Below are 24,832 nucleotides of genomic sequence, written 5' to 3' on the forward strand. Positions count from 1 at the left end.
TTCATTTTAACTATTTAATAACGGATGCTTCAATCTAGCAGAGAAAGGCATAATATAGTCCCATGGCTGGAAGTTGACACTAGACAAATTCAGATTGGAAATAAGGTGTAAATTTTTTACAGTGAAGGTAATTAACCATGGAAGCAATTGACCCAAGGTCATGGTGGAGTCTTCATCACTGACCATTTTTAAATCAAGAGGGGATGTTTTTCTTAAGGCCTTCTCTATGTTCTACGGTTTGTGTCACATAGTAGGTCAAACCAGACGATCGTAATGGTCTCTTCTGGCCTTGGAATCTATTAATCTGTCCATTTTTAAAGCACTTAAGGACAGCTGCTACTTAGCACTCATTGAAACATCTTCTCTTCTCTTCTAGATCAAAACGTCTCCTGTTTGCATTGTAACTCCCATGTCAAACTATTTCATTACAACACAAACAGGAAACACTTTGATCTAAAAGAAAAGAGAAGATGTTTCAATCCACGCTAAGTGGCGGCTACCCTTAAGGAGTTTTAAAATGAAAATATTGAAATGATATTTCTACTAGGGCTGCCAAGAGATTAAAAAAAACTAATCGCACTGTTAAACAATCATAGAAGACCATTTGTTTAAATAGTTTTGGATGTTTTCTACATTTTCAAATATATTGATTTCAAGTGCAACACAGAATACAAAGTGTACAGTGCTCACTTTATATTTATTTTTGATTACAAATATTTGCAGTGTAAAAAACAAATGAAACAGTATTTTTCAGTTCACCTCATACAAGTACTGTAGTGCAATCTCTTTATCATGAAAGTTGAACTTCAAAATGTAGAATTATGTATAAAAAATAACTGCATTCAAAAATAAAACAATGTACAACTTTAGAGCCTACAAGTCCACTCAGTCCTACTTCTTGTTCAGCCAATCGCTCACACAAACAAGCTTGTTTACATTTGCAAGAGATAATGCTGCCCGCTTCTTGTTCACCGTGTCACCTGAAAGTGAGAACAAGTGTTCTCATGGCACTGTTGCAGCTGGCATCACCAAAAAAAATCTACATTTGTAAGTTGCATTTTCACAATAAAGAGATTGCACTATCGTACTTGTATGAGGTAAACTGAAAAATACTAGTTCTTTTATTTATCATTTTTACAGTGCAAATATTTGTAATCAAAAATAATATAAAGTGAGCAGTGTCCACTTTGTATTCTGTGTTGTAACTGAAATCAGTATATTTGAAACTGTAGAAAAACATCCACAAATATTTCATAAATGTCAATTGGCATTCGAGTGATTAACAGTGCGATTAAACCTGCGATTTATCACGATTCTTTTTTTTTTATTTAATCGTGTGCGTTAGTGGCGATTAATCGACAGCCCTAATTTCTACTATTATATTATGACTTGTCACAGTAATAGGGCATATTATGGGCCTTCATGAGTGGTAGTTGCTGGTTTGTATTGATGGAAACATATTATGCACTATTACTCCTGCCATGGTATGAAATAATGTAAAAATGAAAAAAGAAAGGACATCAACTTCTAAACAACATTTTTAAAAACTCCAAACTTCTTTTTGGGGGGGGGGGCAGGAATTGTTGTCAAAATCGACACAAGTTCATGACAGATTTCAGTTTTGGTGAAACTAACAAAAAACGTTTTGAGGAAAATGTTCCAGCTGTACTTAGGAGGCCCCCCAAGCGGTGACAGTAAGTGGCACAGGCTGGCCAGCGAACCCCCCAGTGTCTGTCTGTGTGCAGCGGCAGCCTCAATCAAAGATTCCCCATTCACTGCAGCCACTGCTGGCTCCTGCCGCTGCTCCGGCCCGATCAGCAGTTTCCCATCGCTGCACACGGTTTCCAGGCAGATGGGGTGTGACTCACCTTCAGGACTATTTCAACTGTGAACACGGAGGTGAAGCCGATGTCAAAATATCCCAGAACCTGAAGATAAAAATCAAAGAGAGGTTTTGGTAACTCAGGAGACAGGATGTTATTTGAACGTCCTACAACCGGGGGCTCTGGCAGACAGAGGGCACGCTGGCCCGCTGAATCGAAACTGCACCCCTGGTGCTATTCATAAATACAACAATAATACATACATGCTTTGCACTGTGACTGCTCCTTTCGCGCCAGCGTCTTTATGACACTAATGAATTAAGCCTCCCAGCCCCCACCGCAGTTAGGAAAGGACTATCCTTGGCAGAGCACAGCAGTCCAGTGGTTAGAGCCCAGGAGCCAGGATTCCTAGCTACTGTTCCCAGCTTTGGGAGGGGAGAGTGTTCATAGAATCATAGAATATCAGGGTTACAAGACACCTCAGGAGGTCATCTAGTCCAACCCCCTGCTCAAAGCAGGACCAACCCCAACTAAATCATCCCAGCCAGGGCTTTGTCAACCCAGGCCTTAAAAACCTCTAAGGAAGGAGATTCCACCACCTCCCTAGGTAACGCATTCCAGTGCTTTACCACCCTCCTAGTGAAACAGGTTTTCCTAATATCCAGCCTAGACCTCCCCAATGCAACTTGAGACCATTGCTCCTTGTTCTGTCATCTTCCACCACTGAGAACAGCCGAGCTCCATCCTCTTTGGAACCCCCTTTCAGGTAGTTGAAGGCCTCTATCAAATCCCCCCTCACTCTTCTCTTCTGCAGACTAAACAAGCCCAGTTCCCTCAGCATCTCCTTGTAAGTCATGTGCCCCAACCCCCTGATCATTTTTGATGCCCTCCACTGGACTCTCTCCAATTTGTCCACATCCCTTCTGTAGTGGGGGGCCCAAAACTGGACACGATACTGCAGATGTGGCCTCACCAGTCAGTGTTCTAGTGGTTAATGCTGGTGATTTAGGGTCAGGACTCCTGGGTTCAATTCCTGGTTCTGGGAAAGGACCATGGCCTAAGGTGTCAGGATTTCTGGGTTCTTTTCCCAGCTCTGTAAGCATCTAGCTGGGTGACCTTGGGCAAGTAATTTCCCCTCTCCGGGCCGCAGTTTCCCTATGAGTAAAACAAGGTTAGTGATAGTGCTTTGGGGTCCTCAGATGAAAGGCGCTACACGTCCAAAGTATTACAATCCAAGACAATTTAAAGGTGGGGAAACTGAGGCAGCGCTAGGGGCAGAAGCCAGGAGTCCTAATTCCAGTTTTTTAGAGCAGTCCTAGTTTACCTCCATGGAAACCTGCGCTGGCAGTCCAGAGGCAGGGAGTTGTTTTATTGAGACATACCCCAGCTGGTTCTTGCAAGTGAGCTGTGCCCCAGAGGAAAGCAAAACCACCCAGCCCCAAGATGCCAGCTGGTGTGAGCTGGGGGAAAACTCCTTCCTGACCTCAAGTATGGTGATCGGTTGGATCCTGATCACGTGAACAAGAACCAGCCAGCCAAGCACCTGAGAGAGCGGATCCTTGGTGGCACTTCGGCACCCTGCCCAATGACCCACCTCCAGCCGTGGAGTTCTGATGAATAACTCCATCCACACTTGCGGGGTCTCCGAGTGCTTCACAGGGCAATGTACTGCTCTGTGGGCATCCCTACCACTCCCCCCACCACAGGGGCCGAGCAGCTCCCAGCGGGGAATGAATTTAACCTCACGGGGTAGCTTTATTATCCCTCTGCTATAGACGGGGATGGTGAAGCACAGAGAGGAAGTGACTTGCCCAAGGCCACAAAGTAAAGTTAGTGCCAGGGCTGGAATGTGAACCCAGAATCCCCTGCTGTAGCCATGGAACAGGCTTTCCTTCCAGAGCCAGGAAAAGAACCCAGGCCTCCTGATTCCTTATCCCCCGCACTAAACTCTCCTTGGACACAGGCATGCTGAACCGTTGTTCTAAAACTCCACAACTCTCCTGGCAGAGCCAAGAACAGAACCCAGGAGTCCCGAGTCAGAATTTCCTCCTCTAACCATAAGCCAGGAATAGAACCCAGGGGTTCCATCTCCCAATCCCCTGATCTAACCACTAGACAACGCTTCCCTCTCAGAGCCAGGAAGAGAACCCAGCTGTCCTGATTCCCAGGCCGCTGTTCCAAACTCTCCCTGGGCACAAGGCAATAGCCTGGCAAGCAGCTCCCCTGAAGCTGCACGTTTCTGGTGGCTCAAACTGCTTTCCCCATCCTGGCCACCTGGTTCCTGAAGGACTCGGGCCGGATGGGATCCTCAGCCGCCAGGGAGACGCTGCTGAGCAGAATGAAGAGCAGGATGAAGTTGGTGAACCAGGTGGCGTTGACGATTCGGTGGCACAGCACTCGGATCCTGGGGAAGGGAGAGAGGGGAGGCAGGCTGAGACTCCGCTCCTGTGCTGGCAAAGCAGCAGTCAAAGCATTGTCAGCTCCAAGGGGGCTAAGTGACAGCCCAGGCTAGAGCTTGGGGAGTGGTGCACCTGGGGAGATCCCTGCGTGAGTCTCGGGGGTGGCACCCCTCTCTCTGTGCGCCCGGCACGCTTGTACCCCGGGACAGCTTGTGGGCACAGATGGCTCCAGAGGCTCTAACAGCCCGCAATAGCTAAAGGAGTTGCTGTAGCTCCCTCGGGAGGTCCCAGGTTCTATGCTCGCTGATCACTGCTGGGTTTCGGACAGATGGGAGGAGAAGCAGCACCTACTTGTTGGTGGGGCTGAAGATGAAGAAGGCGCTGGCTTCGGGCATGGGCACTGCTTTCTCCTTGAGCTGCAGCTCTGCCAGGGGGCGTGGCCGAGGGCTCAGGGGGATTTCGGGCTCATCTTCCTCGTCGTCACCTGTGGAACAGCCAGAAAGTGGGAAACACAGTCAGGGGAGCTCGCATGTTGGGGTCCTTCACTTAGCAGCAGCCAAAAACAAAAAACTTAGCAGAAGCTGAAACTTAGAGGTAGAGAAGGTTCCCTTGGCCCCTCTCCGTCCTGGGCAGCCAATGAGGGATTGTTCTCGTAACCATCCAGAGTCCGGAGTTGGGGATGATGAGACCGCTGTGGTCCAGCAGCAGGGTGAGTCCGCAGAACAGCTCTGACCCTCCATGCAGGGATCAGGAACATGACATCTGGCCATGTTTCCTTTTATGCCAGGCAGAGAGAGTGTGGCCACCACAGTTAGATGAAGGGCTGTGGCTCCCCTCGCATCCCACAGCCCCTGGGGGTACTCACAATCCCACTGTGGAGCAAGATGCTGCTTGCCATTAGAGACCCAACGTCCTGACTTCAAACCCTCCTGGCCAAAACCAGCTTCCAGCTTCCATTGCTCTCAGTGTGTATGTGGGGGAGGGGGGTCCCCCATCTTATGCCTCCTATTGCGCCCCTAGCGGGCAGTGGGACTCGACCCTCAGTGAAGCAAGTAACACCCCACAAGCAATGGAAGAGGCATGTGCAGAGTCTGGTATCCCCCCAGAGAGAGCTAGAACTCCCTGATCACACCCCCACCCACATTCACAGACCAAGCGCTGCAGAGAACTGCACCGAGTTTATTCCAGCTCAGCGTCCGCTGGAAACAAACCATGTGGCTTTCTGCATCATAATAAGCCACTAGCTGAGCTGCACTCTTGGGACCAGAGCCCTCGAATGGGATTTCTCTCTGCCAGCCACCCCAACCCTTTCCATCGCTCTCTCCACCTCTCCGGCTGGAGGCAAGGATCAAGCCAGAGCCTTACCTGGGAAGTCCGCAGAAGGGTAGGGGTCTTTGATCTCATTAACGTTTGATTCAAACTCATCCACTTTTAACTGAGAAGGAGAGAGAGTGGTGAGTAGCTGAGCATCCTGGAGAAACCACCCGTGGCACTGCCTTCCCCAGGCCAGCGGGACAATGCTGCACAGCGAGAGGCAGGGAGACCTCCCCCCATCTCCCATTGGGGCAGGCGCCATCTGTTTGTTCTGTGTCTGTACAGTGCCTGGCACAATGGGGCACCGACCTACAACGGAGGCTCCTAGGCAGAGGCGGATTAAGGTTTCCTGGGGCCTTGGGCCAGAGCAAGTGGGGGGCCCCTCCACACCCCTTCCGCCTGTGGCCCCACCCACAGCCCCACCCCTTTCTGCTCCTTCCCCCGGGACCCGCCCCTGTTCCACCCAGAGTCCTCCCCCCCCACTGCAGCCCCGCAACCCCTTTTGCTCCTTTCTGCCCCTCCCCCCCACCCCCCACTGCAGCCCCAAGACCAGAAAAGCTCTGTCCCCTGCCACGGCTCTGGGGCCACAGCAGGGCATGAGAGCTCCTTCAGTCCCAGGGCCGTAGCTGGGGTCTGGATGCTGGGACTTCCCCCACCATGCCCTGTGCTTCTGCATGGGACCAGGGTCTGGCCGCTGTGGGGGGGGGACGTCCCCCGCCCAGCAGGGTCAGTGCATGGGGGCTTCCCCAGCCCCACCCGCCCGGCGGCCGCAGCTCCAGGCTTTCACCACCAAGAACAGATTTTTTCCGGGGACCCCCCACCCCCGTTGGCTGGGGCCCCAGGCCCAGTGGCTAATCCACCACTGCTCCTATTGCTACCACAATACAAATAATTAATAATAAACACCCGAGGCAGGGGAGCCAGGATCACTGGACAAGGGCCTCTGACGGGCCCTATGTGTGTGTGTGCGTCTGTGAACCCGGGTGTGTAGAAAGACCTTGAGTGGAAACTCCACCGAGACAGCCCCTTGGTAGAGGACCTTTGATCCTGGGCCTGTACCCCCTGAGTCTCCGTCCCCCCCGCATTCTGGGAGGGGGCAGGGAAAGCAGGCTTTCTCGTCAGAGGAATGATCCGGGCCTGCAGGGCATACAGAATGGACGTCTTGCTACAAGTCTCCGGAGATGCGTCTGCTGGAGCTCAGGACTTTGCCCCCAGCCCTTCCGTGGGCCCCGGGGAATCCCCCTCCCTCCCCACATGGCTATCCACCTTTCATGCGCGACAGGGCGAATAATGGGAAACCATTACTGCTCGGGAATGTACGCCTCAACTGACGGGGAAAGTTCCCCTAGACCTTTGGCCAGACGAGCTCAGCGGCACCGACCTTGGCTGTGGTGGGGATTCCTTCAGCCTTGGCTTTCTGCTCCAGCTTCTTGGCCAGCAGGAGCTTTTCCTCTTCGGATTTCTCTGGGAAACTTCTGGACGGGGGGAACCGAAAAGGAGAGGTGGGGAGTGAGGCCACGGCAGAGACCCAACGAATGCTGCTGAGATGATGCCCGAGGCCAGCAGCTCGCATTGATTTGCAAGCCCTGAGCCCTTGGGGGTTCCTGCTTTTGAGCAGCAGGGAGCAGCACTGACCTGGACATTTTCCTCCGCTTCCTCTCCTCGGCTTTGGCTTTCTGGGCAGACGTCAGGCTCTCAGCCTCGGCCAGATTGTCCACAGCGATGGCCAGGAAGACATTGAGCAGGATATCTGAGAGGGGATGGGGCTAAGGAAGCTTCGGGAGCATACACATATGTGGGGGTTGCCTCTTGTGAGGAATGAGTCCCTTCCATGGTCGGGGCTTAGCGAGAGCCTGTGCGGTGACACTAAGCAATGTATGCAGGCAGCAGGCTCAGGAACGAGCCCTCTGTGTACCCATGACAGCTGCCTCTTGGCTGTCACCAGTGAACCTCCATTGGTGTCAGCAGTGGGATCCGAAGCCATGAGACCAAGAGAGCTACCCAACTGATTTTTTCATCCCTTTTAACCCCCACTCCTGGTACTATGATGTCTGAACATACCATACCCAGCCCCATACCCAGCCCCACCCTTCCCCGATGTGTACTTGAACCTAGGCGTGACTGTGCTGGACAAGACAAGAAAACGCCCAGCTATTAAGCCCCTACTGGCTAGAGAGAGGATACAGTTCCCACAGACGAAGAGGATGATGAAGTAAATGCAGACCAGCATGCCGGGGAAGGAGGGCCCTCCATAAGCCATGATCCCGTTGTACATGATTGAATTCCAGTCTTCTCCAGTCAGGATCTGGGAGACAGGGTGAGTGAGAGAACAGGTCAGGTAGAATCATTCCACTGACCACTGGACAGTCCTGACTCCTTGTTTCCTGCTCTAACCACTAAGTCACCCTGTCCCCCAGAGCCCAAAAAAGAACCTAGGTATCCTGACTCCAGACCCTCCTCTATGCGTTAGACCAGCCGGCTTGATGCCCGCTGCACCCCATGCCCCGTACCTGGAAGACACTGATGAGCGCCTGGGGAAAGTTATCGAAAGTGCTACGCAGCACCTCCACGTCTTCAAAGTCGTACTTCCCGCCGAAGAGCTGCATCCCCAGCAGGGAGAAGATGATGATGAAGAGGAAGAGGAGGAGGAGCAGGGAGGCGATGGAGCGGACCGAGTTCAGCAGGGACGCCACCAGGTTGCTCAGAGAGGTCCAGTACCTAGTGCGAGGAGAGGCACACAGGCTGCTTACGGCGCAGGGCACCGCTGGGGCACACAAGCAGAAATGGGGGGCAGGGTGTGCCCTGCTCATTTTGAGAGGGACACGCCATCATCTCATCCCCGCTTGGCCGGGGGAGGCCCTCACCAAATGTCTCCTGTGTGGTCCTGGGGCCAGGCGTTAGACAGGAGATGAGAAAAATAATGCCTAACTCTTCTGTAGAGCTTTTCATCTGTGCTGTAGATCTCAAAGTGCATTGGAAAGAAGGCCAGATTCATTGTCCCCACCTCACAGGTGGGGAAACTGAGGCACTGGGCAGGGACATGACTTGCCCCAGGTCCCCCAGCAGACCAGTGGCAGAGGTGGGAATAGAAGCCAGGTCTCCTGATTCCCATTCAAGAGGGCTCTCCACTAGGAAACACATCCTAGTGCTCAGTTCCTGGCTTCGCCACAGATGTCTCGTGCGACCACGGGCCTGGCACTTAGCCCCTCCGTGCCTCCGTTCCCCATGTGTGAAACAGGGATAAGGATGCTGACCTGCCGCACAGGGGGCATGAGGAGGAATCCATTGCTGGGAGGCACTCTGATGTTATGGTGGTGGGGGCAGATAAGTACCTACCTAGACAGGTCTGGGGAGCCAGGTGAACCCCATGCCCCGCTCCTCCCCATTTTCATTATTGCCACCAAATACCCCAACCTAGGGAAGTGAGGTTAATGAATCCCGTGGCATTCTCAGCTCTGTTGTGTCTCCGGGACCCCACTGGCAGAGTGGGCTCCTGCCCCTGCTCCGGGTAGCTGTGAGGAGCCTCAGTGGGTCCCAAAGGACAGGCTGAGCTGTTGGTTTGTCTCATGGCAGGAGGGCTCAGACCCTGCACTCTCTACGCCTTCCTTCCAGCAGGGCCGCAGGTAATGACTCGGAGCACGGTATGCCCCTCCACTCACAGGGCAGCCTGATCAGCTGGGGGCTGATGGCGGTGAGTCAGTGTCAGATTAGAGCCCCGAAGTTCTGTGTCCAAGCCCCTCACCTCCCCTTGCTTTGACCTGCTAGACCCCATTCCCCTCCCAGAGCCGGGGACAGAACCCAAGAGTCCTGGCTCCCCGCCTCCTGCTTTGACCCACTAGACCCCACTCCCCTCACAGAGCTGGGGAGAGAACCCAGGAGTCCTGGCTCCCAGCTCCCTACTCTGACCTACTTGACCCCATTCCTCTCCCAGCGCTGGGGAAAGAACCCAGGAGTCCTGGCTCCCAGGCTCCCTGCTCTAACCACTAGACCCCACTCCCCTCCCGGAGCTGTAAACAGACACTAGGTATCCTGAACCCGGCAGCTCATAGTTGTGGTCATGCCTGAGGCCTCAGAAGGGGTAAGGATAGCCCAGCCTCCCCGTGCAAGCCCCCCTGCCCGTACCGCCTGACCCCAGGCTGTGGGGACAGGTGCCCCCACCTGGTTATCTTGAAGATCCTCAGCAGGCGAATGCACCGCAGGACGGAGATGCCCAGGGGCGACATGACGTCGATCTCCACCAGGATAACCTCCAGAATGCCGACGCACACCACGAAGCAGTCAAAGCGGTTGAAGAGGGACATGAAGTACTGGTGCGGGCCCAGGGCGTACATCTTCAGCAGCATCTCGGCCGCAAAGAGCGACAGAAGCACCCGGTTGGCGCTGTCTGCAGGCAGTGAACCCGAGCGGTCAGCGCTCTGGACTGAGGCGGCAGATCCCCCCGGTGGCCACTAGCGGCTGCTGGTGAGACCACCTCTGCCGCCTCCCTCTCACTCTGCCCCCCTGCTGCCTCCCTGTCCCCCCAGCCTACGATCCCGGGCCAGCGCAGCCGGGAGGAGGAGGAGGCTGACTCACACTTACCTGCCCAGCTCCTAGCCCTGAGCAGCAGAGGGGAAACACAAGACCGGGAGGAAACTACCCTTGCACGCCGGCGCGCTCGTGCGTGTGCACGGTTGCACGGGTGTGGTGCGCAGGTGCATGCATGCGTGTGCATTGGGGTGTGTGTATCTATGTGGGTGTTCACGCCTGGGCAGGCGGGCACCCCCCCCCCGTGCGTGCAGCTGCACTGACCTGGCAGTGTCCTCGGGGGCTCACCGGCACCGGGCCGCCCTGCTCACCTTGCACGCGGGTCAGCCACTCGGGCTGCCAGTGATGCTCGGAGGCGATTGACAGGGTGTTCAGCGAGATGAGCAGGATCACGAGCCAATAGAAAAACTTGGACTTCACCACTTCGCGGCACTTCCTGCGGAACAGGCGGTTCCATCGCCTCCCCTGCCGACTGGAGAGACGGGCCAAGAAGGGTGACTTTGGGGCTCCCTGCCCCCCAGCCCCAGAGGGCAGAGCCATTGCAAAGCGCCCTGCCCACTGGCTCCCAGGGACCCACGCGAACGCATAGGAGAGGGGTTCTGCAGGCGGGGTTATCGCTTCGCCCCATCTAGCATCTTTCCTCCATCCCAATCTATTACCGGCACGGGGTCAAAGTCCCCACTTAATCGCCCCGATGGCAAATGGGAATGCACCAGGGTAACAGAGGAGATGCTGGTGCGTTAATGAACAACTTGTCTCAAAGCCCTTGGGAAGCGTGCTTCATTTATCCCCATTTTACAGGTGGTGAAACTAAGGGCACTTGCCCAGGGAATAGAACCCAGGTGTCCTGGCTGCTCGCCCAGCGCAGTATGCATGAGATGCTTGAGATGCTTGAGATGCATGAGATGCATGAGATGCTTCGAGCAGGGGGTTGGACTAGATGACCTTCTGGGGTCCCTTCCAACCCTGATATTCTATGATTCTATGAGGGTCCTGCTTCAAGCAGGGGGTTGGACTAGATGACCTTCTGGGGTCCCTTCCAACCCTGATATTCTATGATTCTATGAGGGTCCTGCTTCGAGCAGGGGGTTGGACTAGATGACCTTCTGGGGTCCCTTCCAACCCTGATATTCTATGATTCTATGAGGGTCCTGCTTCGAGCAGGGGGTTGGACTAGATGACCTTCTGGGGTCCCTTCCAACCCTGATATTCTATGATTCTATGCCTTCCCTTCCGCATGGCAGCTGGCCCTGTGCATGCTCTGGAGAGGACGCTGCCCCGCCCTTACAGAGTGCCCTGGCATCATCTGTTCATCAGTCGGCCTGACCTTTGATTGCCTGACACCACTCACGCAGTTCCCAGAGACCTGGGATGTGCTGGGTGGGAGGAGGGACTGGGGAAAGGAGCTTGACGCACGGTCCCCCAAAAGAAGAGGCCGGATACCACCTGCACTAGCCTTTTTCCGGAGCCAGACATAGCAAAATCCACCTTTGCATGGGCTGCACTGATCATGGTGTATCCCCCCCGCCTAACAAAAACACCAGCTCTTCTCATAGGGGATCTTACAACGGGATTGATTCCGAGAGCAGGAGAGTCGGGGTCCGGCAGAGACAGAGACAAAGAGTGTGTGTGCGTGTACTCACAAGAAGAGAATCCATTTGTTCATGCCCTCAATTTCATACAGGCTCTCTGTCTCTGAGCCCCCTTCCTCTGACGGCAGCATCCCTATGAAAGAGAGAGATCTTCAGTGAGCTGGGAAACCCCTCACGAGACACATCGGCAATGGATTCCCCCTGGAGAGCCTTCCAGAAGCACATCTGGAAGGGGAACTCTAAGGCTATGTCATCACTGCAATCGGAGGTGTGATCGCAACTTGTGTAGACACACCTGAGCTAACTTTAATCTAGCTAGCTCAGATGCTGGAGTGGTGAAATCAGTACGTAATTACTCACGGGGTTATTGCGGCTTCACCTACTCTGGTAACCGAGCTGGCTAGATTAAAGTGATTGCAGTGCAGATACCCCCTGAGAAGCACATCTGCAAAGGAAGGGCTCCCCTCTAATAACTCCCTAAGAGACACAAACCTCCCCAAGAGACATGTCCACACTCAACAGAACAAGTCTGGGAAGGAGGGGTCTTTTGGCATAGTAATGTGCAAAGAAACGGAGAGACACTAGACACCATGGGAGTGTAACCAGTGGCAATAGAGAGCAGGGAACCAGCGAGGGAGTTCAGAATTGTTATTACGTATAGCTCCACAGCTGTGTAAAATGCCCCACAGAGTAAACAAAGAGCCAAGGGATTATATCCAAGCAGACAACAGCACCCCGGGAGGTAATGGGGAAGGGGAGTTTGCCAATAACGCTTTTCTATAGCAACTTCCACTTAAGGCTCTCAAAGCCCTTAGCAAATGTGAATAATTTCAGCCCAAAATGGGCAAGTATTAGTACATCCCACTACGCATGGGGAAACTGAGGCACATATTGGTGAAGTGACTTGCCCGAGGTCACCCAGTAAGTCAGTGGCAGAGCCAGGAACAGATTCCAGATTTCCCAAGGCCTTGGCCTGTCCTGTGCCATAAGACTGTCTTTCCTCTCCAAAAACTCTTCATCTCTGGCAGGTCTGAAGCAACTTCTAATCCTTAAACCTGGATAATGTCACGGGAGGGCAGCCTCCCCCAGTGAGTAAACTAAGAGCCAGTGCACACCTCCCCCCGGCCCCCCTTTGCTCCTCCCACAGACACACCCCACCCCCACCCCGGTGGAAGATTTAACTATTCTCCAGAAGCGAGAGGGAAGCCAGGCCCGGGCGTGTCCTGCCTGGCTTTGCCCAGGTGAGGATGATACCTTCTCCCCTGGCCCGGTGGCTGTCCATGACTTCGGCATGGGTGATCCAGTCCATGTAGCCCTTCAGATCCTCCTCCAGCTGCTGCTTCTCCCGCAGCTTCTGGAACGTGCCCCGTGACTTGGCCTTCTCACGCTCCTTGGTGAACTCCCTGGAACAAACCCAGATGGCTGGCATGAGGCAAATGGAGAGGGGGCGGCTTCAAGCCAGACCTTGCTCACGGGACACGCTCATCAAGTGTGTGCCACGTCCCATTCTAGTGGCTGGTCCCCAGAGAGGATAAGAGCCTACTACTGCTGCCAGCTAGTGGAATTACTCCTTTAACACAACTAAAGACTGAGAATGGATCAGTCCTGCCTTTTACCTTTGTTATATAATACAAAATTGGAGGAGGAGGAAGAGGAATACAGACCTAATAACAGGAAATGCTTCCCTATTCCTCATTTTTTATTATCATCCTGTGGAACTCCTTGCCACAGGACACCACAGAACCAGCTACTACAGCTAGATTGTAAAGAGGGCAGGTTAACATTAGGAGCGCTAATGGCTGTCCCCACTCCTGCTGTTGAGGCACACAGGATGATCCAATACTGGAAAGCCTTGAGGAAATCATACAGAGGATCAGAGCTAAAGGGGAAGCTCACACAGCTGGAGGGTGCAGAGAGATTGCCAGCTGTAGTCCACTTTCCCACGCTCTCCATAGTAAAGGTGACCTGTCAAGGGCGAATAACATCAGGCTTGGCTTTTTTTACTCCATTCTGGGGGATAAAGCCGGCCTGAAAAGGACGGGTGGGTTTGTTTTCAGTGGTATTTTACCCGCTTGCTTTAATCAATGTCTTGTCTACGCTGGAAGACTTGAGGACTAGTAGGATTGTGACACTGCAGGGACCAAGACGTGACAGCTGGTTAACTGAGAAGGGAAGGGAGTTTTACAGGGAATATTTAAAATAGCCGTTGGGGCAGGGACTGTCTTTTTATTCTGTGTTTGCACATCAACTAACACCAGGGGTCCTGGGCCAGGATGGGGCCTGCTAGGTGCTACCACAATACAAATGAATAATTACAATGTGTTCATTGTCTGGCTTTGTTAAGGCTAGAGAGAAAAGCTCTCTGTATTAAGAATTCCGCCGTCCTGTCCCTTCAATTAAGGGCTGAGAGCATCACCGCTCCACATTCCTGAGTCCTCCAAAGAGTCCTCCAAGAGAAAAGGGAAGACAAGGCTTAATAGCCTTGGTAGCCAAGGTACCAAGGAAGAGGGGAAGAAGAAAACAGAAGAAAAAGGTAAAAACCCCTTTCAGGCTTTCTGTTCATATCCCCAAACTGAAGAAGGGCCCAGCCCCTCCCTCGGGGCAGAGATCTGCTGGGACCAAGAGATAGGAGGGCGGCACCGCTGCCCATGCGCCTTACCCACTGAGCACACCCAGAACCAGGTTGAGAACGAAGAAAGAGCCCAGCAGAATGAGGCTGACGAAATAGATCCAGGGCCACTCGTTCCCGATGGCGTCGTTCACCTGAGCAGGACAGAGGCAGATGAAGATCCAGGGGGAGAATCAAATCCACCTGGCTCAGGTAAGCCCGTTATTGGAGTAGCTGAGCGCCTCACAGTCTTTACGCATGAGGAACTAAGACACAGAACGAATAAGAGACTTGCCCAAGGTCACACTGGGAGCCTGTGGCAGAGCAGGGAATTGAACCTGGTTCTCCCAGGTTTCAGATTTGTCCCTACCCATCGACCAGCCGTCCTCCCAGGAACCCCTAGGAGGAAGAAGGGCCCAGTGGTTAGGGCACTAGTTTAAGGCTTTGAAGACCCAACTCTCTACTCTGCCACAGCCTCCTTGTGTGACCTTGGGCAAGTCACTTAGTCTCTGGGCCTCAGCTCCCCATCTATGCAATGGGGATAATAGCACTGTCCAGCCGCCCTTCCGGGCATATGTGTATGTGGGTGTGGGTGTGGGTGTGGGGGGGGCAGGGGGGGTAACAACGATGAAATGCTTTGAGATCTAATGGTGAAAAGCACTGCATAAGAGCATGCATCCAATGAAGTGAGCTGTAACTCACAAAAGTTTATGCTCAAATAAATTTGTTAGTCTCTAAGGTGCCACAAGTCCTCCTGTTCTTTTCCTTTTCATGGCTGCTACTCTGAAACCAGAGCTAGGTGGTGTTATTATTAAAAGCCACCAGATACAACATCAGACGCTGGCCCAGCACCCTGTGTCTCAAGCTGCCCTCACCTCATGCTCCTGGGAACAAAGGGTGCCCAGAAGGGTAACACACCAAGCGCTCTCCAGAGGCAGAGCCGGGACTGGAACTCAGCTCTGCAATTCCCAGACTGTCCCTGAGCTGTCACCCCATCCTTTCTCCCCTACCATGCTTCGTGGCTTGGAGGGCAAGTTTAAAGTCACTTATACCTGAGCTCCAGAGTTGAGGAGCTGCCCGAGGACTCGCTCCCACCATGCAAGGGTGGGGTAAGTTTGAGAGTCTCAGCGGTACTTGGATAGAGACAGTCTCTCGGGTAGGCAGGGCTCAAACCATTTGGGGCTCTGCCGGGGAAAGTCAGCACCTTGCACTCCACCCGACGGCTGCATGGCAGCCAGCCCACTCTGCTGCACTGGCGGGCGTCACCTTCTCCCCGGGGGGGCATCGCTCGGTGGCTACATTCTCCAGTAGCTGCAGAGACTGGGGGGGCTCGCTGCCCCGACAGGGATTTCCACTCTTTGGGAAGCCTGGCCAGCCCAATCCAGCCCGCACCTACCCAGTAGAGGACTTCCGTCCAGCCCTCCATGGTGATGCACTGGTACACGGTCAGCATGGCGAAGCCAAAATTATCAAAGTGGGTGATGCCGTTGTTGGGCCCCGGCCACCCGCTCCTGCACTCGGTGCCGTTGATGGTGCAGTGATGCCCGTGGCCGGTGCTGGCACACGGGGATGGCTTCTCCGTTTCCACGGTGGCAAGGACATCTGAGGGTGAAACCGAAGCACAGAAGGACAGGCTGAGCAGAGGACAGAAGGACAGCTACCTGCCTGCTGCTGCCTATAACTCAGTCCCCGGCCCCACCCAGAGGAGGGTTTTGGAGCAGTGCAATATACCTCCTAAACACACCATATAGCCTTGTAACACCCCCAGCCAGGCCATATAACGCCTCCAGCCAGGCCATACACCTCCCCGCCATGCCACATAGCCATATAACGCCCCCAGCCATGTCATACACCTCCCCGCCATGCCATATAGCCATATAACGCCCCCCAGCCATGCCATATAATGCCCCCAGCCAGGCCATACACCTCCCCGCCATGCCATATAGCCATATAATGCCCCCAGCCATGCCATACACCTCCCAGCCATGCCATATAGCCATATAATGCCCCCAGCCATGGCATACATCTCCCCACCATGCCATATAGCCATATAACGCCCCCAACCATGTCATACACCTCCCCGCCATGCCATATAGCCTTATAATGCCCGCAGCCATGCCATACACCTCTCCGCCATGCCATATAGCCATATAACGCCCCCAGCCATGCCATACACCTCTCCGCCATGCCATATAGCCATATAACGCCCCCAGCCATGCCATACACCTCTCCGCCATGCCATATAGCCATGCCCTGTTCCTGTGCCGGCAGAGCCAGTGATGACACTCAGGGCTGGGCTTCCCGATGCCACTGATGGATTTACTCCACAGACACACCCCACAGTAGCAGTGCCACATTCCTCTTTCCCTGCTCTGCCCCCCGCCAGCTGGTGGGAGGGTCACCCACGTTCCAGACCTGTCCCGATGTAGTAGCAAGTCTTGTGCATCTTGCCCTTGAACAGCTCCTGCCCAACGATGGCGTAGATGATGATCATGAAGAGGACCAGCAGGGCGATGTGGAGCAGGGGCACCATGGCCTTAATGATGGAGTTCAAGACCACCTGCAGGCCTGCAGCCCAGGGAGAGAGAAGTGGAACAGGTCACGCCCCCTCCCCACCTGATGGGCAGCCCTGCAGCGTCACGAAGGGATGGAGGGACCTAGGCCCAGCTCTCACCAGTGTCTTAACCACTCGGCCATACTTCCTCCCCAGCATGTGTCCCTCCATGTCCCAGGAGTGTGTGTGAAAGAAGGAAAGCCCTGGTGACTCTCTCAATCCCATTACAGGCAGCAGCAGCTCCAGGCCCCCTCATGCCGCCCCAGAGGGATCGGGGAAGGTCGAATCCCCGCAGTCCATCTCCTTGGGAGATGGTCTCAGGATGGGGACATCTGCTCCTAGACACCCACCAGCTCCTTTCACAACAGGCTATGGTGGGATTGGCGCATGCTGGGTCCTGGTGGGTTATGTCTCAGCAAGGGGCACGACACGGGGACTATCTCGACTTTGCTGGTCGGCTGGAATTCCACCGAGACCCAGCTGGGGGCTGGCCACAGACCCGTGCGAAGGGGAAGCCTACTGCAGCTGCCGTGACCCTAGCCTCCCACCAGAGCCGCCTGCCGTACGGGCAGCTTTCACCCACTTGGCACTCCCGACACCAGGCGCAGGGGTCTCAGCACGCGGAAGGCTCGCAGGGCTTTGACGTCAAAGCCGCCCTTCCCCGTCAGTGGTGCACCCTGCATCACGTTGATCTGCTCCACAACCACCGTGACCAGCCTGCCAGAGTCGGTGAGGAAGGGAGTGGGACAGGGAAGAGAGGGGAAAGGGGAGGAGAAGAGCAAGAGAAGGAACATGGAGGGGGAGGAGAAGGGGGGAAGGAGACAGGAAAAAAAAAACCCAAGCAAGGAAAGTCAATCTCACCCTGTACAGGCAGGGACGGGGAAGTTCCCACTACGGCCCCTGCCAGCACAGCTAAACCCTAACCTCATCTCAGACCGAGCCCAGATGGTTCGGTACGGCTTTTTTTCCGTTTTTCGGCACGGCCAGTGAATCAAAAGATCGGCGATTCTCGCAGCTCTGATTTAAAGCCAGCCCGTGTGCGGAACCTGTAGGTCTCGAAGGAGGACTTAAAAGTGGGGAGGGCGTGTGGGCGAGCTCGTGGAAGTTGTATCAGGCAGAAGGGTGCCGTGTGGGAAAAGGTGCGAGAACTAAGTAAGTGAGCCTCATCCAACTGGAGTCACTAGAAACCGGCTTCAGTGGGCTTCGGATCAAACTCCAGGCGTCGGGCGTGTTCACACTGTCCCTCCCGTGGTCTCACAACCCACTCCAACAAACACCAGGACATTTTCTAAGAAGCCTTCTGCTCCCCCCCTCCTTTACCCCAAAGAGACAATAGCGAAGTCCAGCACGTTCCAGCCGTTTCGGAGGTAGGCGTCCGTGTGGAGTAGAAACCCATAGGCGATGATCTTGAGTGTGGCTTCAATGGTAAAGATGATCAGGAAGACGTATTCGATCTTCTCCTGCGAGAGACCAAGGACAGAAGGGAACCAGTAGCGAGGTGGGTAACAGACACAGTGAGGGGGAATGACACCGCAGCCCTGGGACCTCCCCACAGCAATCATTCAGCAAAGTGCAGCTTGTTTATTGCCGTATTGCCAATGCTTGTGATTTTATAGTGAGTGGCGGGATTTCAGGGGGGTCTGGAGCCTGTCGGGCGCTGATGCAAGAAGCTGAAGCCCCCTTGAGAAGCTCGGTCCTGCGGGAAGCCGACAAAGCCAGCACAGCTTCCGTTCCCTCCTCCCATCCTGTGAGAAACATGGACAGGGCAGCATCTCTGCTCTTTGCCCCTCCAGCGCCTGGTCTGGGAAGGGACAGAGGGAGCCATCCCTAACCCCCCAGCCTGGGAAAGGGGAGATGAGAGGGGACCCCACTAAACGCCCCCCCCAGGCCTGGGAAAGGGGGTGAGGAAAGCTAGGAGGAGCAGAGGTGAGGCTCCGGGGGCTGGACTGAGGGGTTGGGGACTGATGGGGAGGCTGGAGTGATGGGGAGGTTGCGAAAGAGAAGAATATTTAAAATAAAAAAATGATTTATTTTTAGTTATTTGGATAATTATTAATTAAAAACCAAATTATTCATTGTAATTACTGGATCATGTATATATGTATGTAGTTATCAAAATTATACAACAACAGCAGACGGTTTAAATGATTTTTGAAATGCTTTGAATGTGACCGAATTGATTTTGTTTTAGGGATTATGAATGTAATTACTGCACTGAGCTAAGGAAAGCTCTGAAAGGGGTTTGGTGATGTAAAGGTATTCTTATGTGTCAAGAGCTCTGCAGCTCACCTCGTTATTCAAAAACCATCAGAAAACGTGCTGCACAGAGAGAACGCTTTGTGTTTCTCGGCCGTTCATTGCTCATTTGCCGGCTCCATCTTACAAGCCTTGTTCAGTCTATTTCTGAATAGGTGTGAATTAGGTTTTTCTATCATGTTGTCACTTTGTCACAGGACAGAGCTCTCCACTGAGTACTGAGGTTACACCTGTGTACAAGAACTTCCCATTCATCCTTCCCTTTTTCCAACCAGCATGGATGCCTTCCCTCTACCGCATCTCTCCATTTGGGAATGGATACTTTTGAGGGGCTATCCATCCTCATGAGGAGATACCATTAACAGAAGCACGACTATTATACTGAAATGAATCTCTTGCTACCTAGGACTAGCCCAAATGCAACATCTTCTGCATCTTCTCCTCTCGAATTCTCCTGAAGTATGTCTGTCTACTTGCAGCCTCCATTCAAGCAGCCACATGCGCATTAAAGGTTGACTTGTCAGCCGGACATTATCACTCACACACTGACAGAAGAGCAGAGGAGAATTTGAAAGGCAAAAGACAGATTGAAAAACAGAGTTTGATGGTTTTCCTTTTTTATTTTTTTTAAATCTCACTGATTGTGGGGCCAATCACATGATTTTAGAGGATCTGAATCATGGTCCTGCTTTGAGCAGGGGGTTGGACTGGATGATCTCCTGAGGTCTCTTCCAACCCTGATATTCTAAGATTCTATGATTCTTGATCTCTTGGGGTTAGCAATACTGCTATTGGGTGAGAATGTCTAATTCACGTATACCCTGTTGTTAAGAGGGAAAACGGAGCAAACCAGTTTAATACTCTTTGAGAGAAGCCTAGGGTGACCAGATGTCCCGATTTTATAGGGACAGTCCCAATTTTGGGGTCTTTTTCTTATATAGGCTCCTATTACCCCCCACCCCCGTCCCGATTTTTCACATTTTCTGTCTGGTCACCCGAGAGAAGCCCCCCACTCTCTCACTAAGTGACTCCCAACTCCCAGCTCACCTCCACAGCTGCTGCTCCTGCTCACACACAGCCTCTTACTCCTTGGGGGAACTGCACGCAATGCGCCATGCAATGCAGAATTTTGCAGAATTCCCGGTTTCCCCTGCGGAATTTCTGGCCGCCACTAGGGGCCGCTGGGCACTGCAGAGCCCAGCTCGCAGTGAGCGGAGCACTTTGATCCTCATTCTCCCGGGGGATGGGGAGGGCCTTGGAGACCCAGCCAGCTCTGGTAAAGGATGAGGAAGGGCAGGGCTGCCCCACACCATGTCCCCTAGTGGGACAGTAAAGAAGCTGGGGGGAGTAAAGGTGCTGGGGGTGCTGGTGTCTGCCCTGCGACTGGGATCTGCGGGGAGGGGGCTGCTGGTGTCTGGGCTGGAGGATGCTGCGTGGCTCAGCTCTGGGGGGATGGGAGTGCAGGTGTCTGGTCTCTGGGGGGCCCCACACAACTCCCTCCAGCCCCCCTCAACTGGAACTGGGTTGTCATAGAGGTTTCTTTAACTCTCTACTCCTGGGGGAAATCTTTTTAGCTGTTGACTGTAGAATCATAGAATATCAGGGGTGGAAGGGACCTCAGGAGGTCACCTAGTCCAACCCCCTGCTCAAAGCAGGACCAATCCCCAATTTTTGCCCCAGAGCCCTAAATGGCCCCCTCAACCATTGAACTCATAACCTTGGGTTTAGCAGGCCAATGCTCAAACCACTGAGCTATCCCGCCCCAAAATTCCTTCCCTGACCGGGAATCTAACCCAGGCCACGGCAGTGAGAGTGCCGAATCCTAACCACTAGACCACCAGGGAGGTGATATTGTTGATGTACTTGTTGACAGGTATTTTGAAATAAATTACCAAAATAATTGAAATTGAAGTGATTATATTGTGTTATTTTGACAAATAAAATATGCAGAATTTCGCAGAATTTTTAAAATTTTGGCACAGGATTTTTAAATTTTTGGTGCAGAATCCCCCCAGAAGTAGCCTCTGTTTCCCTCCTGAGCCCAGCCCCCTCTGATCCATTCCACTGTGATCCTGTCCCTCTTTATTAAGTACAGTTGAATATGACTTCTGAGCCCCACACCCCCACTGTGGCCAGTCCCCCCAGCTGGGTCCCTCACCCCCACTGTGGCCAGCCCCTCCAGCTGCTCTCAGTCCCACTGAGGCCAATTCCCGCATCTGGGCCCTCCCCCCTCCGGCCAGCCCCCCCAGCAGAGCCCTTTTCCCCATCAGTGGGGCCCCTTGCTCCCGTCAAAACCCAAACTGAGCTCCGGTTTTGCTCATGGCTGTCCTCAATGGGTTCCAGCTCCCTTTGTGCTGTGAGCCCCTCTTGCCGCTCGTGGCAGGAAACTGAGGTTTGACAAACCAGGGGAAGGGGACCCCTATACTCCATTTGGGCAGAAAGGATGCTCCCCCCCCCTCCTCTCCTGCCTTCGTCCAGAGGCTTTGCTGTCTGGCTCTTTGGCTGACTCAGTGCAGCTGCCTGCGGCCATCAGGGCCCAGAATAGTCACTGCGTTTTGCACCGGGCACAGCAGTAGCTGCCAGCTGTCCATCACCCCCGCTGACGCTAATCACTGCCTGTTGCTAGGGCCTCTTCCAGGTCAGGATTTAAATACTTTAGAGCCAGCCAGATATTTGGGGGGGAGGATATTTATATTTATGTATTTACATTCACACCCCACAATAACAGCCCCTTCAGGGAAGCTGCCACTGCTGCAGGGCAGGGAGATTCCCCACTTTCGGTTTGCTCTGAAATCCTGACCCAGCCTGGAATTACACCCTGAATGCTCTTCGGGGCCAGACTCTAATACAGATGCCCATCTCCTGCTGCCACCAATAGGGGTGTTTGGCCCACACATATCTTCCTAAGTATTCATTTGACTGGTAGAGCAGAAAATGCCAGAACTGAAAGAGTGAATTCACCCTAACAGGGGATGGGACCCAGGATTGAAATCTCCCGCCTCTAGGTGCTGGGCAAGAAATCAGGCCAAGCCCACGTAGCTCCCTTTTCACCTGCACGCAGACAGCAAACATGCCAGGTATGACTGGATAGCTAGCAGCCTCGTTCCATATTGTGACCCGAGAACCTATTAATGCCAACCAACAAGGAGGTACATAGGGGTACAGGTATACCCTGAGGCCAGTATGCACCATCTCATTCACCCAAGACTGTCATGAGAGGTCTCCACTGAAAGCCGGTGGCACACGGGTTATTAATATCATTGTGAGATGTATGTATTGATACTATGGAAGGATTTCTGTATAGATACTGAAAACATGGTCTTATAGACTGGATTACGATGTTAGTCATCACAGAGGTGAAAAACCAGGTTTTCTGTCAGACAAGAGATATTTATTCTCCGCTCTCTGTGTCAGGTTGTAATTCAAGCATTGTAAGATAACACAATGGCTGCCCATTTACACATGAAGTCAAACGCCAAGGCAGAGATGTGAAGCCAACAGGCAAGCAGCACACAGGAGAAACAAGCCTCCGGTGGCTATGCTGTGTGGGAGCAAGGACAGTGAACAATATCTGGAAGGCAAAGATGACACCCCATCGTCCTACGCCCAAGAAGTAAATGGAAAGCATGTTCGCATTGATAAGCAAGTCTGGCAGGCCAGGTCAACTGACTGGGGCTTGCGCTACAGGGCTAAGCTAGCAGTGTAGACATTCGGGCTGAAGCTGGAGCCCAGGCTCTGAGACCCTCCCCCCTCACCGGGTTTCCGAGCCCAGGTTCCAGCCCAAGCCCGAGTGTTACCCCCTGTAAACCCGAGATGGTTGAACCAGGCTCTGAGACTTGCTGACGCAGGTCCTTTTTTGCAGTGTAGACGTACCATTTGAGGACCTGGGCCTTAACCTTTTGTGCTTCAGTTTACTCACTAAAAATGGATTTTTTCTTTGGAGCACATTCTGTGATATCTGAGCTGCAGATAAGAGATCTCTTGGTGTGTTTGGGGTGGTTATTGGATCTGTGGAAGTAAGTGTGGGGATCCGTGGATTTCTTGTAACTAGCTGTCTGTAGGGTTCCAATGCTGAAGCTGATTGTGGTGTCTAAGAAGTTGATGCTGATGCAGGAGTGTTCTAGAAAGAGTTTGACAGACGGATGGTGGTTGTTGAAGGTGTGGTAGAAATCTATGAAGTCCGGGCTACAAACTTAAAACTGCCTTCACCAAACACGGGCACTCCACCAGAGAAACAGATCACATCAAGGAACGACCCCACACTGGAACCCATATCGGACATCATCGACCAGTTACAACCTACACTCTGTGGGGACCACATCCTGAACGATCTTTCCTAAACCGTTTCTTCTGGCCTTCCAACAACCCCCCATCCTCTCCAAACTCATCCACAGACCAGGACACACTCACTCAAAGTGGCACCAGAACTGCCAGAACACAGATGTAAAACCGGCAGGCATAGCTCCAATGACCAACACCCCACACAGCACACCTTTCAAGATCCATGGGTCCTACACGTGCCTATCACAACAAGTGGTGTACCTCACCCCGTGCATTAAGCGCCCAACAACAACTATGTGGGTGAACCCAAACACTCTCGAATGGGCTTGCACAGTTAAATGATAAAACACAAAAACACCCAATCACCTGTGGGCGAACACTTTTCACCGAACGACCGCTCCATGTCTGACCTCTCAGTTCTCGGCCTCAAAGGAAACCTGCACGACGCTTTCAAAAGACGAGCCTGGGAGCTTAAATTCATAACGTTGCTAGACACCAAAAATCACCATCTTAATAAAGACACTGGATTTATGGCTTATTACAACAAACTGTAACCCACTAACCCCCTTTGTTTGTCCCATGACTTCAGAGGTGGTAATGGGCCACTTCACTTTGAATGGTCCCTTAGAATATGTGAGAGATTATGTGGGTGAATGTGTTAACTACTTATGCTACATAATCTGTTCCACCTAGGGTGACCAGATAGCAAGTGTAGAAAATCGGGACAAGGGGTGGGGGGGTAATAAGTACTTATATAAGAAAAAGCCCCCAAAATCGGGACTGTCCTGAAACAATCGGGACATCTGGTCACCCTAGTTCCACCTTGTATTTAGTACAGAGCCTTTCCCAGACCCGAAGAAGAGCTCTGTGTAGTGTCGTGTTCTCTCTCTCACCAACAGTTGGTCCAATAAAAGATATTTCCTCACCCATCTTGTCGCTACAGACTTTTTAAACAGAGCAGAGTCCCCTCCCCACTCCCCGGGCCTGCTTTTTACAAGTCTCATTGGGTCTGTACCGCAGCCCATATACTCCACACAGCCTTACAGACCAACACTGCATGTGTGCAGGGCCGGATTAACCTTTTGTGGGCCTGACGCCAAACATATTTGTGGGCCCCCATGGGGGCAATGGAGCCTGGCGAGGGGAGGTCGGTCCCCAGACCCAGGGGCCAGCCAGGGGCAATGGGGCATGGCATGGCAGGGGAGGTCCGGCTCCACCCAGCCCGGTGCAAGGGCACTATTTGCAACCCAGCAATTGCAAGACGCACAGTGGCCCTGTGATGCCAGCGTGCCCCGTCCCCTCGGGGGGCGGGCCCATGCCACGCCACAGAGCCCCCCGCCCAACACCAACTTCCTCCTGACTTCCTATGGCCAGAGGCCCCCTGGACCCACTATGCCCAGAGCCCCCGCAGACCTCCCCCAGAAATGCACAGCGCCCTGCACAACACCACCCCTGCCCACAGCCCCACCACAACTGCCCAG

At 53.2% G+C, this 24,832-nt stretch overlaps 1 protein-coding gene and 1 non-coding gene across 2 annotated transcripts in view; both read right to left on the minus strand.

Moving 5' to 3' along the window:
* The window catches only part of CACNA1S (calcium voltage-gated channel subunit alpha1 S), a 91,778-nt gene that overhangs the window by 47,995 nt on the left and 18,951 nt on the right, over positions 1–24,832 (minus strand). The window contains exons 3-19 of the mRNA XM_073320165.1: positions 18,135–18,274; positions 17,398–17,531; positions 16,676–16,828; positions 15,657–15,862; positions 14,312–14,415; positions 12,907–13,055; positions 11,704–11,785; positions 10,372–10,532; positions 9,695–9,920; positions 8,047–8,254; positions 7,721–7,841; positions 7,172–7,286; positions 6,918–7,011; positions 5,588–5,657; positions 4,574–4,706; positions 4,098–4,227; positions 1,869–1,928 (exon numbers count right to left, since the gene is read on the minus strand). Of these exons, the coding sequence (XP_073176266.1) occupies positions 1,869–1,928; positions 4,098–4,227; positions 4,574–4,706; positions 5,588–5,657; positions 6,918–7,011; positions 7,172–7,286; positions 7,721–7,841; positions 8,047–8,254; positions 9,695–9,920; positions 10,372–10,532; positions 11,704–11,785; positions 12,907–13,055; positions 14,312–14,415; positions 15,657–15,862; positions 16,676–16,828; positions 17,398–17,531; positions 18,135–18,274 (2,286 nt within the window). The remainder of the gene's footprint in view (positions 1–1,868; positions 1,929–4,097; positions 4,228–4,573; positions 4,707–5,587; positions 5,658–6,917; positions 7,012–7,171; positions 7,287–7,720; positions 7,842–8,046; positions 8,255–9,694; positions 9,921–10,371; positions 10,533–11,703; positions 11,786–12,906; positions 13,056–14,311; positions 14,416–15,656; positions 15,863–16,675; positions 16,829–17,397; positions 17,532–18,134; positions 18,275–24,832) is intronic.
* TRNAE-CUC (transfer RNA glutamic acid (anticodon CUC)) lies at positions 20,843–20,914 on the minus strand. Its single transcript has one exon. It is a non-coding gene; the product is annotated as a tRNA-Glu (tRNA).

The sequence above is a fragment of the Lepidochelys kempii genome, chromosome 21 (assembly GCF_965140265.1).
Source record: "Lepidochelys kempii isolate rLepKem1 chromosome 21, rLepKem1.hap2, whole genome shotgun sequence".
In the NCBI taxonomy this organism is placed as follows: domain Eukaryota; kingdom Metazoa; phylum Chordata; order Testudines; family Cheloniidae; genus Lepidochelys; species Lepidochelys kempii.